Below are 19,495 nucleotides of genomic sequence, written 5' to 3'. Positions count from 1 at the left end.
AGCAATGTGTCTGATTCTCTGACTTCTAGCTACAAAACCCTTCTAGAAGCAATGCTGAAAAGTCCAATCGTGCAAAACCAGTGCACAGCTTGAGCAGTTTTAACACCATGATCACTGCCAGTGACTTTTTTTGTATTTTTATTCATATGAAATGTCTGACCCGGGAAGTTTCTGTCATGAGTTGTAGGGGCCTTTTTCTGCTCCCACATGTATTCAAAGTTAAAGACGTTTCTCTGACATGACATGACAAATAGTGATTTAACGTTAAGATTACTTCCTGGAAGCTTTAGAATGTAACTAAAAGACAACCACAGTAAAAGCAACATTTCGATTCATAAAAATAAAAACTGACTGACGTACACTTTAGTAGTTTGACTTAGACCTGTGTTTTCTGCTAACAGTCATTGACACCTACTAAACAACTGTATTACAGGTAGCAATAACAGAACTAAACACACAACTTATTTAGTTTTAACATCTTCACGTTTGCTGTCATTATCCTGTCTCCCTAGTGCTAGGCTGAAAAAATGCTTAAAAAAAAAAAACATAACTGCTGACCATATAACTTCTGTCATCTTTACTGTTTATCCCTCAAAATGAAGATGACTGTACACTGAAGAAGTCAAACATAACTAGCTGTTGGCACACAGTGTGACACCAAAAAAAAAAAGTCAGAACTGTCAGAAGCACTGCAGCTTATTAGACTTGGGACAGCCCACTGTCTCCAGCTGTCCCTGCTCCGTGCTTCGTCATTTGTGTCCATTGTGTCTTTGACTAGTGCTGAAGCCCGTGTACCGTTCTCACTGATAAGATTCATTTCAGACAATTAATAATTTACAATGAACTACGCTCATTCAACAGGAGAAACACAACAACGGGAGAAACATAACAATTTGTGACGCATAAACTAAATCCAAACTACTTTGAATACTAGTAGCTACATGTTTATAAAAGAGCAGAAATGTCCCAACTTAACCTGCGACAATAAAAATAATATTTTAGTACCCACCAGAATCTGCCGTGACATAGGCATTTAGCCTCGTCACTATCTGTAACATTTTACTCTACACAATTTCTCTCTCATCCAACTGTTTACTCAATAAAACATATCTCAGAGTTAGCACGAACTACTGTTCACAGACTAATAAACATTCTCGGTCATTATGATTTCATTATGTTGTTTTTGTAAGGCTTTTCCTGGTGTCCTTCTGTTTAAGTGTTTTATTTTCCTTATGTTTTCTTTTTTACATTGTGTACAATGTTTGCATATCTGCGGTCTGCCGACTGTTAGTTATATCCATTAAAGTGCCCCTTAAAACAGTTTCACATTATAAAGGAACATGGGAAAGTTTTGCATTGCCATTAAGCATAGTCTCATTAAAAAGGTAAGGACTGCAAATTTCATACACTATGTTAACTGTACCCTCAATTAAAAAAAAAAAAAAATCAGATTAAAAAGTATTATCTGTTTTAAAACTTTGGTTACAAGTAGATATACTCATGTCCTTCAACATCACCTCTCATATTTGACACTCTAGCCACAAGGTGGCACCAAACCCTGTGAGACCAAGGCTCCATGAAGGAGAGCTCCTGCTTTAAAAGAGAACCCATACAGAGGGAGCAACTGTTGTTGTTCTGTGCTTTTTGGCACATGTATATAACACTTGCAATGAGACAAAGAAAGAGGAATTAATCTCCTGTTTACTTGCCTCAGTCAGACAGATCTCCAGCTGAACATTATGCCAAACACAAAAAAAACAAGTTTGGATTTGTGTATTTTGTCTTATAAAATCTACACACAAAAAAAAAACGGCAGCTCACCACATCGGGTTTCAACAGAAACCAAACTATCGTCCAAACAAATGCAAAAATTTGAACCATACAGTCAAAGAAAGCACACACGAATCTGGAAGTTCATGGGAAAGGCCTGCTTCTGGTCAGGGTTTTTAAGTCTCGCCTCAACTTTGCGGCTCTGCAGGACAGGCTCACGGACATGTGTTTCCATCAGGAGGTGGTGAACATGCCTGGAATGAAAACAGGCCAAGCGAGGAGCCTGTTTGGACAGGACTAAGTGATAACATCTACTTGGCCACTGTGGGATAATGTTTTGCAGAATGTTATCAAAGCTCTCATTGGGGTGTGGGAAGTGAGCAGGCTGTATCAGAAATGAAGTTAAGCCTATTGGTTTCCTCACACGTTACAAAGGTAACGGCTAGCTAAGATAAAGACACAATCATTTTTTTATGGCAGAGCATAAAGACACAATGAACAATAAATGGCCTGTTATCATGTTGCCACCTTAGGAAATCCAACTTTGCTCTACATGCCAAGGTTTCCATAGACAGAAATAACATTCGTAAATTCTCCTTGAAGAACGCTGCCTTTGCTCTACTGTGAGCTTACAAGCCTCCCACCGATGACGAAAAACAAAAACAAAAGCGCTCTTTTCTGCACACACGGCATCAGTGCCAGAACGTCCACAATATCTTTTACCAAATACAGAAACTTTTGAGCAAGTAACCCAACGAGACTGCATTCACCACCATTCGGGGTTACATCAGTTCCATAAACTTTACACTGCTGTTGCATCAACTGTAAATAATCTAACAATCCAGGAAATATCTGTCCTTGAAAGGAGATGGATAATTCTCCCTACCCACTCTGAAAGTGTCGGGCACATTTCCAATGTCCCAACTTTGTTTCACTTACTAAACAGAATAGTCATCTGGGGACCACTAAAATACCCTTTTCCTACGAGATTCTTATTTTTCCTGAGTCTGAACATTTAGAAAGAAACAGAAACAGTATAACCAATTCCTGTTGTGCCATTGCCACTATCAGTTATAAAATTGTTTTTGAAGTTTAATTACATGATTATTTAACAGCCAACAATGTCAATATAACTGTCTGTAAAGCATACCACTATGTTAGGTAACTATAATTAAAGTACTGAGAAATTATGCGTGCAGTCATCCATGTATACACAGGACAATGCTGACAATATGCATTTATTGTGTCGCAGCAGTGTTTGCTCGTTGCTCTTGGATCTGGCACTGAACTTGGACACTAAATATCCATATACATCTGTAAAGTTCACGAGGAAAGACAGGAGGAGGAATAGTAATAGCTGGCAGACATGTCTTATCTGCTCACTGGCAACATTCGGAAACACAAGGGCCGTGGAATTAAAGCTTTATCTCTGGATTATCACTAAATATAGATGCTTGGGTTAAATCCAGAGCAAAATCCATGCCATGCATGTCCTCTGTTTGTTTCCACATATTGCATAATGTCATGTTCAGCCTGGTATTAAAATGGGGGTGATGCAGCAAGGGATGCTCATGGGAACTTCTGTGGGGAAGGAGTGACTAAATAATTGAGTACGTGCTTGTTAGTACATATTTCTGTGAGGTGTGCACTTATCTAGATCTGCATTTGAGACATTTCTTACATATTAAACATACACAGGCAGACCAGGTAGTTTTCTCCACCTGCCAAATTTGGTTGATTTGATTTTTGAATTCTGTGCAAAACCCTGAAGCGTGAAAACATTACCTCAACTCCGTTCTCTATGAATATATAACAAATGCAAATTCTACCAAATCGAGCGCACTCTGTAGTTCATTATGTGATTACATAAAATGGATTTCAGACTGTCACACAGGTGAATACCTTTAAAAGCAGGAAGTTTCTGCAGTTCCCTGTTGTTGCTCAAGCTGAAGCGAGAGGAGCTCTGCCTCTTGTCCTTTTTGACAGGTGTCTGGGAACCTGGCTGCTTCCCCTTTAGTAGCTGAGTTGTTGGAGGAACACTATTGCTAGCCTTCCTGTTAGAGCTCTGCTGAAACAAGAGAAAACACACATTAGTTACACGGACATAAGAGCAAAGACACACTAAAAAAAAAAAGATGCAGGTATAAAATATGGGCGAATGAACCTCTGCAGAAATCTAATAAAAATGTGTGCATGCAGCCACCAGCCAAGGAGCACAACTGGTACTTTTAATTATATACACTGAGTTGCCATCCACTTGACAAAATGCTCATTAAAAAAAACAAACCCGTTTACCAAATGTACAATTACTCTTTACAATAGTGCATCATCCTGATGTGGGATCACCTGAAAGCAGCAAGTTCAACTGATCCAGCCTTCCTACTAGGATCCATTTATCAGTGTGGACCTGATGACACAGAGCTTAATTCACCTGATGCAGCTGTGGAGTCTGAGTCACAAGAGATTTATCAAATTCGCTTAAGACCCAGACAAAGTTGGCCACAGTCTGAGCCACACTACAAGACAGACAATCAGTCTGTGCCACTAGAAAGCTGTTGTGTGAAGTGGAAAATGCCGCTGTGCTGACTTCTGCTATGAACTCGATTACATATTAATGTACTGGAAAGATCTGAATTAACTCATGTAAGTATATTAGGCCAAAGTAGAAACATCTGTCATCTATGGTTCTTCTCATTTAATGCTTCAAATTTTCATTTGTCAGTTATGGTTGCTGACAACAAGCCAAATAGGGCTGCCACAAACGATTATTTTGATAGTCGACTAGTCACCGATTATTTTTGCGATTAGTCGACTAATCAGATCATCATCCATTAGACGTAAAACTACAGCTTATTGCACCAGCAGCATCTGCTCTTATATAACTATCATTACCTTACAGCTTTAAGTGTTTAAGGTCTGTGCTAACTAAAAATAAAGACAAGATGATAGTTTATTAAATTTTAATGAAATTTGCAGATTGTTTCGGTGAAGTTTAATAAACTCCTTGCTATCTAAAATATAACAGGACACTGGAGTATATTCTGGAGCATCTCACACTTCTGATAATCAGCTGTCTGCTTGACGTTTATTCAGCTGTGTAAAAACTATAACTTTAATCTCAGACAAACTGATTTACTCAGGAACAAATAAAATACTAAAAAAAAAAAAAAAAGCCAAAAAAATAACATTTTAAGTTATCTAAGTGACTCATATATATTTAACCTGAGTAGCAAAAGACGGCGGTGGGTTTGAAAACGATTTGCGGGGAGTCCGGTGTTCTCACGGCGCTAGTGAGCCTAGCCCCCGGCTCGCTAACGAGCTAGTGGGTAACAGATGTCTCTGAAAACGTCGGAGCGCTTTTGAAAATATGTGGTGTCCTGATAAACTGAGCAGATATTTGAGGTTTACACAGCTACATTCTCGCCTGAAAATATGTTAAACGTTTATTTTGTGACCCAGAAAGAATAAAAAGAGTAACATTAAAACTAACTAGCTGCCGCCATTGTTGGAAACTGCGCTGGGCCGCGCTATGAATTCTGGGACACAGCTGCTTCTTCTTCTTTCGGGTGGCTGTAGCTCAGGTGGCAGAGCAGGTCAGCCACTAATCAGAAGGTTGGTGGTTCGATCCCAGGCTGCCTCCTCGCTGCATGCCAAATATCCTTGGGCAAGATACTAACCCCGTGTTTGCCTACTGGTGGTGGTCAGAGGGCCCGGTGGCGCCAGTGTCCGGCAGCCTCGCCTCTGTCAGTGCGCCCCAGGGCAGCTGTGGCTACAATGTAGCTTGCCATCGCCAGTGTGTGAATGTGTGTGTGAATGGGTGAATGACTGAATGTAGTGTAAAGCGCTTTGGGGTCCTTAGGGACTAGAAAAGCGCTATACAAATGCAGGCCATTTACCATTTACCATTCTTCTTCTTCGGGGTTTAACGGTAGCTGACATCCTTGTACATGCAATGCTGCCATCTTCTGTTTCAGTCCGTTATTACACTCTTAAATCCTGCCACTTATTCCTGCGTCTTTTGTGATCGTACAAAGTTTCAAACGACGCGTCGACTATTAAATCAGTCGTCGACGATTTTGATAGTCGACGTAATCGTGACTAGTCGACAAATCGTGGCAGCCCTAAAGCCAAATGAAAGTTACATATATATTACATAACAGCCTTTACAGTTATGCATTTCTGGTTGACAGAGCATATGGGAAAAAAGGAAGGGTGGGGGCAGTGACAACAGCTTGCAGCCCAGCGATTTTAATTTGACACAGGTTGGTGCACTAGCTGATCTAATACATGGCTGCTGACACGCAAGTCTAATGCTGGCAGAGCCTGAAACTTTCAGCTTGAAAAAAAAAAAAAAATATATATATATATATATATATATATATATATATATATATATATATATATATATATATATATATATATATATATATATATATATATATATATTTTTTTTTTTATTTATTTCAGTAGGTCGGCAAGGATGACTAATATATGTAATTGTTAGCCAGCTGTTAGCCAGCTGTTATTAAAGGACAGGTTTTAAAATAGAACAGATAAGGCCTTTATTGTAATTGTAAATGTACAACGCAAATGTGGAAAATAATAGGGATTATATTAAACTGGTAACTACATAAAGCTCTGAAATAGATATAAAGCTTAATGAAATTATCTGCTAACTGACAAGTGTGGATTTTATAACTCAATAAACTGGACTGTGTATATAACACAAGGCAATAAAATAGTGTGTTTCCCACAGATTTAGCTTGTACAGTCATGGCCTAAAGTTTTCATTTCATGTTTTTATAATATGGTAAAAACATAATCATAGGCATTTGATAAGCTTTTGTTGTCAGTGTGACATGCTGGATGTCAGCTTCGGGGCTAAGTCCAGAAGCTCATAAAAATGAATCTGATCTCTTGGCACAATAACTCTGAACCAGTGTGAATGACTACTGTAAAAACTCAAGTTGCATATTGTATACAATACAAAATTTGTGCCATGACTATAATCTGTGTGTATGTGTGCCTTTGTGGTTTATATGCAAATTGGACACGGGGGGGGGAGGGGGGGGTCTCTTGAAAGGATGAAAAGAAAAATATGTAAATGTTAAAATGAGTCAAGTGTACTTGGGCAGACTTCAAAAGACCTTGCCACCTAAACTCAGTCCATCTGTGGTGACACCGGAATACAGCCTGGTTGAGAACATTGTAATCTGTGCAAGAGCCTTTTGCTTTCTAGGCAGCACAAACAGCTGCCAGCTCTCATTCCACACGCGACATAACTGCATTCAAATGCTTGCCTTCCTTTAAAAAAAATTAAAAAGCCTCTAGTTGTTTGAGGAATGAAGGAAGTCAGATCTTCCTTATCTTCCTTTTCTCTGCTCAGTGTGGGTAGCTCCTCCCCACAAACACACAATAAAACAGCAGAAAAGAAAATGTAGTCAGATCATAAATGACAACTGAACAAAGTAATGACTCTCACACTGAGCTTGAAGTGAACTTTTGCACATATAGGGAAACATTAAACATTGTTTAAACTATGCTATCTTCCTGGTGCCACAGAATTTCCTCATATTTTATTTTATTTTTTACAAGCAGTGTATGACTGTGCAGCACAACAAAGCAATGATTCACATGAGATGCCAGTAATGCAGATGGACAAACTCAATGTTGAACAATTTTGTTATGAGGGCCAAAGATAAATTTCCCCAGATGCGTCCTAATCCAGATGTAAGCAAAAAGGTTTTATAGCAAGTCACAACACATCACTCCTCAAAGGAATTTTATTACTGAAAATCATAGATCAATGCATTAGCAGCAAGTGGTTTATGAATAGCAATAGCTATCCTACTTAAGAAAAATCACAAGGCAGCAGTTTCATGAATGTTGAATAAAATTTGTGTTTTGAAGTAAAGCTCTCTGCTTAAAGCCGCTGTATGACAGGTCAACCATGTAATTATGGGTGAAATATTGATGAACTCAGACATGCCCTAAACTGGTGTTAACGACACATTTAGCAACAGGGTATCAACATCAAAAAGAGAGCAGCTCGAGTCACATGAAGTCACTCACCGGTCCACTAAAGATCCAAGGCTATGCAGCTATGAGATTATGATTTTAAAGTTCAGTCATTATCATCATCCCATTTTACTAGTTTTATTAGTACAGGGAGGTCAAATGTAAGGCCAGCAGACCAGAATGAGCATGGCAAAGACTCCAATCCTGCACGCCAGACAGCTTTAGAAAATATGAAGGAGTTCATAGATTCCTATTGATTAATCACTCCCTACTCCCATTCATACTCCTACAAAGCCATTAAGTAAGAGATAAACAATTAAATGACAGAAAGTTCATGTTTTTCCAATATTACAGTAAGTCCACAGTTGTGATGGACTGAGATTTTCAAATTGAGATGGCCAACACAAGTAGTCCATACTCCCATATTTCACTATGGTGTTCATGTGACTCACATCCATCATTAGTTAGCTCGCTACAGCAAATTTGGTCACAAAGAAGAATTTTCCCCTGATGAGTTCAAAGAATCATGAGACCTAAAACAGAATAAGCTTTTCTTGTTCCACTCCACAGGAGGCTTCCTGTCCTTTTGCATGAGTACTTGCTGTCAAGTGAAAAATATACAATTTCTGCACAAGTATATAACATAGGCATCCTGGTTTGTGGAGGCCTTTGTGATGCATTTAAGTATTCTGAATCGGCACTTCAGGAGCAACATTATAAATTGTAATCTGCAAAACACTGAATTGATAACAAGACAATAAACTAGATATACACAATAAAACTTAAGCTTTATCGTGTCCCTCTTCATTTTTTTTAAATTGAAAAAATAAGTTCAGCATGTACGTTCATTTGTATTGCAACCACAATCACTAATACTGGAGACCACTATCATGCAGTAATAATCCAATTATAATGTAATACTCCTCTTGCAAAGCTGGTGTCACTAAATTCCATTTAATTTTAAATGACTTGGAGGTAATTACATCAAGTTGAAAAGGTTATCCCAACCCTTGCGGTCTCTGTTTGATCTGTGATGAGTCTAGGGTGTGTTGGTTTTTTTTAACTGCTTGTTTAGCTTTTAATATATCATTTACAAGTTTCTATTTCCTCTATCTAATCTAATGTTATATATCGCTCTGTGTTTAGGGTCTTTGGTAATGTATATGCTCATTCTATTTGAGTTGTTCTCTTGGGCAGGGGACTATCACAAACGAGATCTGACATCTCAAAAGTCCCAATTTGAGGGTTAAATACATTTTAAATAAAAATAAAGTTATGTGTTCTTAGAGTGGTTTTCCTTGTTAGCATACCTCATGTTCTGAATTCTCCTGTCCTCCACTCTTCCCCACTTTGCCAGACTTGGGAGACTCCTGCAAAAACATTTTCAATCAAAAGATTATAAACTTGATTTAATTAAATGAAGTTTATATTGGTTGACAACATCAGGTGAATGCAATTGGTGAATGCCGCCTTGCACAAATCCAAGCTAAATATAGCACGCCTGCCCACCCAGTCTCGCACTCCTGTTTAACCACACTGTAAAGTCTGCTGTTAGCTAGCTCACGTTACACGACCCGAGGTTTCAGCTTCTAAAAGTCCTTAAATTTACACCAAAATAACACACACGTGCAATGTAAGTATCACTTTAAGATAAGGGTACTCTATTTACATAACACTGCACAACGTGCCAAGTGCTAACATGACGGCAGGATAGGGCTAGCAGGTAATGATTGCAGGCTGGCTAACGTTTGTGTGATGGGACAGTGCGCTGGTAGCAAAATGTCGTATTATACACCCGGCACGTTATCAATAAATTCAATGAAATGTAACTCGTGCAAAGTTTGTTCACTATGGACACGGCCTGCTAGCTTTTGTCTAACTCACCTTATCTTTTTTCGTTTTATTCGGCATTGTACAAGCGTAACCGCCCTTGCTCCCCTCACGGATACTCCACAACCAAAACCTTGACAACTCTCAGGACAGCACACTGCAAGGCGGTTCAGTCTGCCCTTACGCTGTGATTGGCTGTTTTCAGTCAGCTGACTCTGGCGCGTCACGCTAACGATGGCCAGTGTAAAGGCACCGAGAGCGCACCCTGCCGGTGACAGGACAGCAACACATAGGATTACAGGCTCCCGATACTTTGGATTACAGCCATCGACAGCATACTTCCTATGGTCATTCCATGGAAAATCAATCAGTGCCTCCCACATGACCCCCTCATAATGAGTTGGCAGTGTATATATATATATTTTTTTATTACAGATACATGTTCAGGTACAGTTTTTATTTTACTTATTCCTTTTCATTCAATTTTTCGTCTAAAATCTTTGAGCATCCCAATCCTGGCACATACCATAGTTTCAGGAGCGAATCTGCTAAAAACTCGTCTCCATAGTTGTGTTTCCTTAATGTTTCTCCCAGTGTTTTTGGCTCTTGTTCTTCTAATGTGTTTGAATATGTAGAATTATCTTTAATAAGTGATTTTATCCAAACTGTGAAGCAATTTGTAACTAGGTTTAAAAAATCCTATATAAATAAAGTTGTTATTATTATAGTGGTAGTAGCAGTAGAAGTAGTAGTATTATATACTGCAGAATTTTGGGTAGACTCGGATGGTGAAAACAAATTATAACATTTTATACCAGGCTGAACCATCTTCGTTATGTGTCAAAATAATTTTCCTTTATAGTTATATTTTTGGCTAAATATATTCACGCACCTGTAAAACCAGTGGTAAATGGCCCGTATTTGTATAGCGCTTTATTTAGTCCCTACGGACCTCAAAGCGCTTTACACTACATTCAGTCGTTCATACACTGGTGTGTGGCAAGCTACACAGCTGCCCTGGGGCGCACTGACAGAGGTGAGGCTCCGCCACCTACCTTCTTCTTTCAGCTGGTTGAGACCCCTACTAGGCCGGAGCTTTCTAGAATATTTGAACAGCTTGGTAGAACCTTCTTTGAATGCACAACGACTGCCATCTACTGGTAGTTAACAGGAACCCACACGTGTAAAATGACTTGGACATATAGGATAAAAGCAGTGCGGAATGCATGAAAATATCTAAATCGATGTTTAAGCTTATGAGTTTAAGTCTAAGGAGCTTGGGGAAAAAAGCGTCTGGACTTCTTTAGGTTGCTTGAAGACGTTTCACTACTCATCCGAGAAGCTTCTTCAGTTATAGGGTAAAATGGTGGAGAGTCCAGACTCTTTTCTTCCCAAGCTCCTTAGACTACAATGACCTGGATGACTGAGAACCTTCACAGACTTATGAGTTAAACATGTGCCTTTCCACAAATAACAAAATGGGTAAGCCTTAATTTGATCATTTGTATCTTAGAAGAAGCTTAAAGATAGATAAGCAGAAAAGTAGAAGAGGAGACAAAAAAAGGAAGTTATTTTTGGATGAATCTGACTACAGCAATGATGTATTATATAAACCTTTCCTTCCTCTTTAGGAGTTTCTCTGTCCACTTTTACTTTTTCAACACAAACATCTATATCCTTGTAGCTTCAATCTGGCAAGAAATATCAGTACTGTGGAAAAGACTTCAGTGAGGTTACGTAAAAATGAACAAATTCCCAAATTATAGCCAAAAAAAGAAGCCTCAAGTTCTTTTGGCTTTTCCCCGTTTGTCTTTCTTTCAATTTGTTCCCAATAAAGGCATAATTATCAGACTTATCTGCTATTTCTTGACTTCCCCTCAAGCATTTTGCTTTTTATTACACAAGATTTTTTGCTTTTTCCATGGAGAAACTAAAAAGGCAACTGGAGAGCAAACAATCTGCCCAAGGGCAATGCTTCATTCATATGAAGCAAAGAAAAAAAAAGGGGTGGTTCTTCTCTTTCTTTCACTCTATGTTTAAGCAAGCATTGGTTTGGTAGCTTATGATTCATAAACAGTGTTGACTTCACTGGTTTTAAATGAAAACAGTATACTTCAAACATGGAAATTACAATGTCACATCATCACTTTATATTTATCAAGATATAAATTTCTGTCAAATGATGGATAAAGAATGTCTTTAAAAAATCCTGGTGAGAAAAAAAAAAAAAAAAAAAGGGTTCTAAAATAATGTTTGTACTTCATTTGAGCTGAATTAAGAAACCCTTTTGACATAGCTTTCTACTTGTTGAGAACAAAGTCTAAAGCAGTTCTTCGACTACAAGTGAACACTAAGTTTCATTGATTTTCTCGATAGATAGAAAGATAGATAGACAGATAGACAGAGTGGACAGGTTAACCCACCTGTCCAATCTAAAAATGCAGCATACTATACATAAAACACGAGACTTGTGTTCACTCATCAGTAACAATGACCAAATAGCTTAACATGGTAAACCTTTATTAATGGTTTTTGCACCGTTTCAAATAACAGTATCGTGTTTTGTTATATTTACAATAAAGAACAAACTTTGGAATGTCAAATACAAAAGGAACAAATGCATCAATACAACTCAATACAAAAACAAAAATAACAATCTGAAAACTCTAAACATCTAAAGGAATGACTGAACTGCATGTGGTCAACGCAAGTGGAAATAAAGTTACGATGGTCATCAAAAGTGTTTAGGAACAGACATTCCAGGCTCATTTACAACATTTAACATTAATTTTTTTTTTTTATAACATTAGTTTTGTTTTGTTTTTTTAAATCTAAACAGGAAATGGAAGCTGATTAGTCCACCTCTTCCATCCTAGATGTGTCATCATCTTCCCCTTCAAGAGGGGGCATGTCCTCAGTGGGTGCAGAGGTGTTATCGTCAGATGTCACATCATCTTCATCAATACCTGGAAGGAAAATAGGAGCAGATCAGTCAGCAAAGCAGGGTTAACTCGTTTACTGGCAAACATACCACCAAAAGATACAAGATTTAACAGATACTCACCAAGACCTAGTTTGATCATTCTGTAGATGCGGTTGGAGTGGGTCTGTGGGTCATCCAGTGTGAATCCTGAGGAGAGCAGGGCGGTCTCGAAAAGAAGGATGACCAGATCTTTCACAGACTTGTCATTCTTATCGGCCTCTGCCTTCTGCCTCAAGGTCTCCATGATTGGGTGGTCAGGATTGATCTCAAGGTGCTTCTTTGCTGCCATGTATCCCATGGTGGAGTTATCCCTCAGCGCCTGAGCCTTCATGATCCTCTCCATGTTGGCCGTCCATCCATATGTGCTGGTGACAATGCAGCAAGGGGAAGAAACTAGGCGGTTGGAGACTGTGACCTGCAGAGGAAAACAAAAGCCACCGGTATCAATCAGTTGAACAAGAAAACAAATTCCGTTGTTATATTGTCATTTGGTTTCATCAGCTTACCTTTTCAACCTTCTTCTCCAAGATATCCTTCATGATTTTGCATAGGTTCTCAAACTGAGATTTCTTCTCCTCCTGCTTCTTCTTCTCCTCCTCATCCTCAGGCAGCTCCAGGCCTTCCTTGGTTACTGAAACCAAGTTCTTGCCCTCAAACTCCTTCAGCTGCTGGACACAGTACTCATCGATGGGCTCAATCATGTAGATGACCTCCAGGCCAGCTTTGCGAAGACGCTCCACAAAGGCAGAGTTGGCAACCTGGTCTTTGGTCTCACCTGAAATGCAGGCATGATAATGTTGTTCATTCATGCCATATTGCCCACATGAGACAAGTTTTGTTTGCCGAACGCATGCTTTTGATTGGCAGTTTTAAAAGTGTCCTCACCAGTGATGTAGTAGATGTGTTTCTGGTTGTCCTTCATACGTGTGACATAGTCCTTCAGGGACACCATCTCATCTCCAGAGGCTGATGTGTAGTACCGCAGAAGCTCAGAAAGCTTCTTCCTGTTCTGGGAGTCCTCATGGATGCCAAGCTGTAATAAGGAAAACAGTCAACTGTTATCAACAGTGCAGATTTATTCAGCTGAATGTGCAAAAAAAAAAAATTGCAGGCGCTACCACTGGCTGCATTCAATTGTTGTTAAGCTACTTTATAATATTCATACTGCTAGAGCTAAATTATTCAAGCAAAAGAATTAAAGACAAGATCTGGTAACCTTGCACCTCACTCAGTCAAGGCTGTGGATACTGACCTTGATGTTCTTGGAGAACTGCTCGTAGTACTTCTTGTAGTTGTCCTTGTCCTCAGCCAGTTCTGTGAAAAGCTCCAGGCACTTCTTGACCAGGTTCTTGCGGATGACCTTCAGGATCTTGCTCTGCTGCAGCATCTCTCTGGAGATGTTCAGTGGCAGGTCCTCAGAGTCCACCACACCCTTGATGAAATCTGATAGGAAGCAGAAAGGAAACTGTTAAAACTCTAAAGATTCCATTGTGTCATTTTCATTATGATAATTCTATTATTGTTAGGGAAATTGTAATCCACACTTTAATACTCACTGAGATACTCTGGGATGAGCTCCTCGCAGTTGTCCATGATGAAGACTCTGCGCACGTACAGCTTGATGTTGTTCTTCTTCTTCTTGTTCTCAAAGAGGTCGAAAGGAGCACGCCGAGGCACGAAGAGCAGGGCACGGAATTCAAGCTGACCCTCTACTGAGAAGTGCTGTTAGGCAAAAAAATAAAAATAAAAAATTAAAGTGATTATATATTGGACTACATTATATCAGACATAATTTTCCTCCTATAAAGTACTGCTACATTTTTAGGTATTTTTAAAATAACATCTCAAAAGCCCAACCTTAACAGCCAAGTGGTCCTCCCAGTCATTGGTGAGACTCTTGTAGAACTCTCCATATTCCTCATTCGTGATGTCATCTGGGTTTCGGGTCCACAGGGGTTTGGTCTTGTTCAATTCTTCCTGGTCAATGTACTTTTCCTTGATCTTCTTCTTCTTCTTCTTTTTGTCCGACTTGTCATGGTCATGTTCTTCATCTGATCCAACATCCTCAATCTCAGGTTTGTCCTCATCCTTCTCCTCATCTTTCTCCTTCTCCTCCTTCTCTTTCTCCTCCTCTGCCTCGTCGTCACTCACCTCCTTGTCCCTCTCTTTCTCCACCTGAAGGAAAATACATTTGGTCACACACTAAAGAATTTCCCTACACCTTAGCCTTAGGCATAGCTGGACAGGCCATCAGGCATACAGGGCATTTGCTTGGTGGGCCGATGGTGATTTTTCGTTTTTATGGGCCGATGATTTTTTTTTTTTTTTTTTTTTTTTTTTAATAACAGTATAAACAATGAAAGGTGATGGATTGGCCAGATGCTGGCAGATGTGTAAAAATAACTCAGTTGTTTGGTGGTGGCTATGGCGGAGCTGCCACAAGAGGCCAGGTGGATGAGGGAAAGGGGAGGCAGGAGGAGCAGAGACCCGAGGCGGCCGCCCGTCCGAGTGTCAGGTGAACTGAACTTCAGGTAAGAAGTTATGACCTGCAGTCTATCTGGATCAGATATAATCCAAGTTTAGGTGGAGTTTATTTTCGTTGTGCTGAGTTTTTACCGTCAGTTACAATAACTTGTACTGCGTACTAGCTAGCATGACGGAGTTTCTACAGCTGAGTGGGTGCTATGTTACTGATAGTGAACTTTATTCTATTCATAAGGTTAGTTAGTAGAGTTGCCAACCGTCCCCTGAAAAATGGAATTGTCCCGTATTCAGAGAAAATATCACACGTTTCGTATTGAGCTGAAAAGGAACAGTTTGTCCCAGACTTCAGCTAGAATGGAAAAAGACACAAAGCTGGAGTTTTTCTGTCTTTACGCTGTCAGCTGTCTCTTCAGCTACCTTCACACTGCAGGTCTTAATGCTCAATTCCGATTTTTTGATCAAATCCGATTTTTTTTGTCTGCTCGTTCACACTACAAATAAAATGCGACAGCGAACGCGCTCTAGTGTGAACGTTCAAAGTGGCCCGCATGCGCAAAAGAAGATGTCACACACAACGCGCTCTGTTTAGACACAGAGCAAACAATATCGTTTGACTGATGGCCCTTAATATAAAGACTTCGGACTTCATGTTTCCCAATTTTTGCTTTAAGTTATTTTGTTATTTCCATAATAATGTAAATAACTTAATCATTATCCTTATTGCTGTTTTAGAGGAGCGGTGCTTCAAGGGATAGTTGCAGATTTCTGTCAGAATCTGAAGATTATGCAGTACAAATAAAATGTTCACGTTTCTCCAACGTTGTCTTCCCAGCAGTTTCACCAGATGGCCAGGAAGCGTTCGCGATGTCTTATCGGGCGCTTCTCCAGCACTGATAATTGGCGTCTGTCTTGTGTCAGTGACGTAAAAGACGGATTTAATGTGACTTGACCGTTCACACAGCAGTCGCTTTCTGAAACATTGGATGTGTATCGGATTCAGTACCACATATGAAAGTGACCCAGATCGGATTTGAAAATATCGGATTTGTGCCGTTCACACTGTCATACCATGATCGGATATGGGTCGCATAGGGTCAAAAAAAAAAAAAAAAAAAAATATCGGATTTGATGCGCTTTCGCCTGCAGTGTGAACGTAGCCTTCTTCTCTCATTCAATCGTGAAACTGATCAATGATCAGCTGATCGGCTCTCTTGCTTGTTTATCGCCCACTTTGCGCCAGAAAGAGGAAACCAGCGGATGTCGCACTAAGCAACAGCAGCATGTTTAAGCTTGATCAGCTGTTGTTAGAATTTATTTAATATTAATTTCTAGTATCAGCTGATGTTTGCTGGAGTCACAGCTGTAAAAGCTGCTGGTCATTATGTCGGTTTGGTTATCTGGGGAGAGGGAAGCATGAAGTTGAAACCAGGAGATGTCCTTACTGAATCATCAGAGCTGAACAGGTGATGGAGAAACAGGTTTACCTTTTAGGTGACATGAATGAGTTGAAGTTATGAACTGTTTCTGAGAGACAAATAACACCAGGTTCCTTTTCTAAGTAGCTGACAGCTGGTAACTGTGCAGGGGCGGGTCTAGCAAAGCTTTGCCAGGGGCCCAGGTGGGGCATTAACAGGGAGAGGGGGGCACAAAGAAATACTTTTCTTTCTTATTCTCATTTAAAATATCTAGCTTTTATTAAATAATTATCTGAATCTTACAACCAAAGTTTTTATCTGATGTACAACGTATTGAAATCATACATATACCAACAAGACAGTGTACATCACTGTCACAACAGCGTTTGTTTTCATTCAAAGGCTTTATGGTTTTTCCTATAATACCTGGTGGGCCGGTCTGTAGTCAAAATGCCCGGGCCAATTTTTTGTCCCAATCCAGCCCTGGCCTTAGGGAGTCACTATTTTATAATATCAGTGTTTCCGAGATTAATTGAGCAACTTTCTCAGAAGTCTTAAGTGCAGAAGCTATCTGCAATAGTTACAAATTTAATTCTTCTATGGGATCATTAAATATGACTTAAGTACTTACAAATAGCGTAATAGGGTAGCCAATGAACTGTGAGTGCTTCTTAACAATCTCTTTGACCCTTCGCTCTTCAAGGTATTCTGTCTGGTCTTCTTTGAGGTGCAGGATCACTTTAGTTCCACGTCCCAGTGGTTCAGCTGTAGAGGAAGACTATAGGTCAGTATACTTTATAACCACTGGGTTAAATGATTAATAATTCACTTCAAATTCGGGGTTATATCACTTACAGTTGTCTACTTTAACTGTGAATGAGCCACCAGCAGATGATTCCCAGGCGTACTGCTCGTCATCGTTGTGCTTGGTAATGACTGTCACCTTCTCGGCTACCAGGTAGGCAGAGTAGAAACCCACACCGAACTGACCGATCATGGAAATGTCAGCTCCAGCCTGCAGAGCCTCCATGAACGCTTTGGTGCCGGACTTTGCAATTGTGCCCAAGTTGTTGATCAGGTCGGCTTTGGTCATGCCAATACCTGTGTCAACTAGGGTTAGAGTACGCTCCTCTTTGTTGGGAATGATCTCAATTTTGAGGTCTTTGCCAGTTTCCAGCTTGGAAGGATCTGTGAGACTCTCATAGCGGATTTTGTCCAGTGCCTGACAGAGCAAAACAAAATGTTAATTGTTTAAACAAATTCCAGAATTTATTCTGTATTGATAATAATATAATTAAATTTCTTAAGGGAAAAAAAGCATGTAATTTAATTAATTTTTTTAAATAATAAACACAGCAACACAGACTAATATTGAAAACCTACATCTGAGGAGTTGGAAATAAGTTCCCTAAGGAAGATCTCTTTGTTGGAATAGAAAGTGTTGATGATCAGGGACATAAGCTGAGCAATCTCAGCCTGGAATGCGAAGGTCTCTGCCTCCTCCTCCATTGGTTGGTCATGCATTTCAGGCATCTGAGTGAAGACGGAGAACAAATATTGTTTTTTAGAAAACACATTGACTAAAGTGACTGGAACACAATATAAAATACTATTTTTATGACACTAAATGTTTGCATCCCAGCAATGTACAATTGAAAAACACTGCCAATCCTTCTTATGTAAGATGTTGCAGTTACAGCTTATCTTTATTAAGTAGCCTCGATGTTACATTAAGGAATTAACAGCAGTCAAACGAAAGCAAATTCTCTGTAGATGTGTAGTATATAGTGACTTTCCCGGGTTTCTTTCTTGCTTACTTTCATAATTTTGTATTAAAAAGGTACAAGGACCTTTTTTTTTCCCCTTCTTGGACTGTGAATTTAATCTCTGCTTGGTTATTGGCTAATCAGATTAACACGTGGCTTGAATTGCATATCCGTGTCAGCAGAAATGACTCCACCTGCTGGTTTCCCAGGTGAAGTGCAGGTTTCTAGAAGGTACGAGGAGGCAAGAAGAACTCTCTAGCAGTTTCCATAGGAATCAAAAGCTCCGCCTCTCATACAGCTGACGAGATTAAAGGAATGCACACTCTGTACCTACTGATTTTGCACTGAATTAAAACCTGGTACAAGGATAAGGTGGCCCAAAAATCTTGCAGAAATTTTAGCACAGGAAATTTGATTAAGGTTCAAACAGTTAAACCCCTGCTTAACATAACACCTTCCTCCCAAATACATCACTAAAGCATCCTGCCATGTGGCTACTGTCCCGCAGGTTTGAATTCTGAAATGAGGCACAATAGGAATCAAATTCTTATTACCGTTTATGAAGCTGACATTAATATTCTCAGAGCAGATATTAATACTTTTTAAATCAGTTTTTAAAGACCAAGTGCTGTAACTAGACTTCACCCTTTCTTCACTTTAGCTTCACTTTTTATCCAGACATGACAAAAATGTCAGCTTTGTTTATAAATTAATGTCAAATAAGCTAACATTTAGTACTATTAAATCTGAATTTCAGGGAGTGTAATATTTTCGTATCCCAAATGTCTGTGGTAAGGCTGTTAATGTATTTACCTTGGTTTGCAGTGTGCCAAAACCTCCTGAGGAAGATGTGTAGAGATCCTTCCTTATTCACAGGTTCGTTGACTGCTAATGCTCCTACGGAAACTGGTGTAACGGTGCGGTTTTTATACCCTCTATGACCATTCGAGAAATCCTCCTGACACAAGCTTCCAGAACCGTCTGGAATCCTCCTGCTCGGTGGTGGCCACTCACTGGCCCGGTGGCCTGTCAATCATGGTGCGTGTACATGCCTCTCTGCCTTTCTTGGCAGAAGGAGGCGGGATTAAGGGAGGGGTCGCTGAGCCTAATGAGTAAGGCATGTGAGAGCAGAAACTAAAATGAACCATGCTGTATTCACTGAAAACTCCAGAATACATGATAAATCAAACGATGTAATTGATAAATGAAAGCCAGCTGTATAATGCGCT

General features: G+C 39.6%; 2 protein-coding genes across 3 annotated transcripts in view; both read right to left on the bottom strand.

Moving 5' to 3' along the window:
• Nucleotides 1-9,784, bottom strand: part of ppp2r5cb (protein phosphatase 2, regulatory subunit B', gamma b) — a 32,966-nt gene extending 23,182 nt beyond the window's left edge. Inside the window, exons 1-3 of one of the 2 annotated variants that reach the window (XM_080881741.1) lie at nucleotides 9,673-9,784; nucleotides 9,099-9,158; nucleotides 3,673-3,838 (exon numbers count right to left, since the gene is read on the bottom strand). In XM_080881741.1, the coding sequence (XP_080737867.1) occupies nucleotides 3,673-3,838; nucleotides 9,099-9,158; nucleotides 9,673-9,699 (253 nt within the window). In that variant the 5' untranslated portion in view covers nucleotides 9,700-9,784. The remainder of the gene's footprint in view (nucleotides 1-3,672; nucleotides 3,839-9,098; nucleotides 9,159-9,672) is intronic. The other variant, XM_080881742.1, reaches the window with a different exon arrangement.
• A 2,333-nt stretch (nucleotides 9,785-12,117) lies between these two features.
• On the bottom strand, nucleotides 12,118-19,239 carry hsp90aa1.2 (heat shock protein 90, alpha (cytosolic), class A member 1, tandem duplicate 2). The gene is made up of 11 exons (XM_080881947.1): nucleotides 19,080-19,239; nucleotides 17,884-18,033; nucleotides 17,356-17,722; nucleotides 17,132-17,265; nucleotides 14,459-14,776; nucleotides 14,158-14,323; nucleotides 13,854-14,044; nucleotides 13,487-13,634; nucleotides 13,108-13,376; nucleotides 12,683-13,016; nucleotides 12,118-12,584 (listed from the first exon to the last, which is right to left on the bottom strand). Exons 2-11 carry the CDS (start codon nucleotides 18,031-18,033, stop codon nucleotides 12,472-12,474), a joined length of 2,190 nt encoding a protein of 729 aa, XP_080738073.1. The 5' UTR covers nucleotides 19,080-19,239; the 3' UTR covers nucleotides 12,118-12,471.
• Nucleotides 19,240-19,495: the final 256 nt, after the last annotated feature.

This window comes from Rhamphochromis sp. 'chilingali' (assembly GCF_963969265.1).
Source record: "Rhamphochromis sp. 'chilingali' genome assembly, chromosome: 5".
NCBI classification, from domain to species: Eukaryota; Metazoa; Chordata; class Actinopteri; order Cichliformes; family Cichlidae; genus Rhamphochromis; species Rhamphochromis sp. 'chilingali'.
Note: the sequence above shows the minus strand (reverse complement) of the source record. Positions and strands in the feature narration are given on the sequence as shown.

Coding starts and splice junctions, on each gene's coding strand:
- hsp90aa1.2 (XM_080881947.1), bottom strand. CDS start 18,033: ATGCCTGAAATGCATGACCAACCAATGGAGGAGGAGGCAGAGACCTTC. Junction 14,777..17,131: donor GCTACCCTATTACGCTATTT/GTAAGTACTTAA, acceptor ATTTTCCTTCAG/GTGGAGAAAGAGAGGGACAA. Junction 12,585..12,682: donor AATGATCAAACTAGGTCTTG/GTGAGTATCTGT, acceptor TTTTCCTTCCAG/GTATTGATGAAGATGATGTG.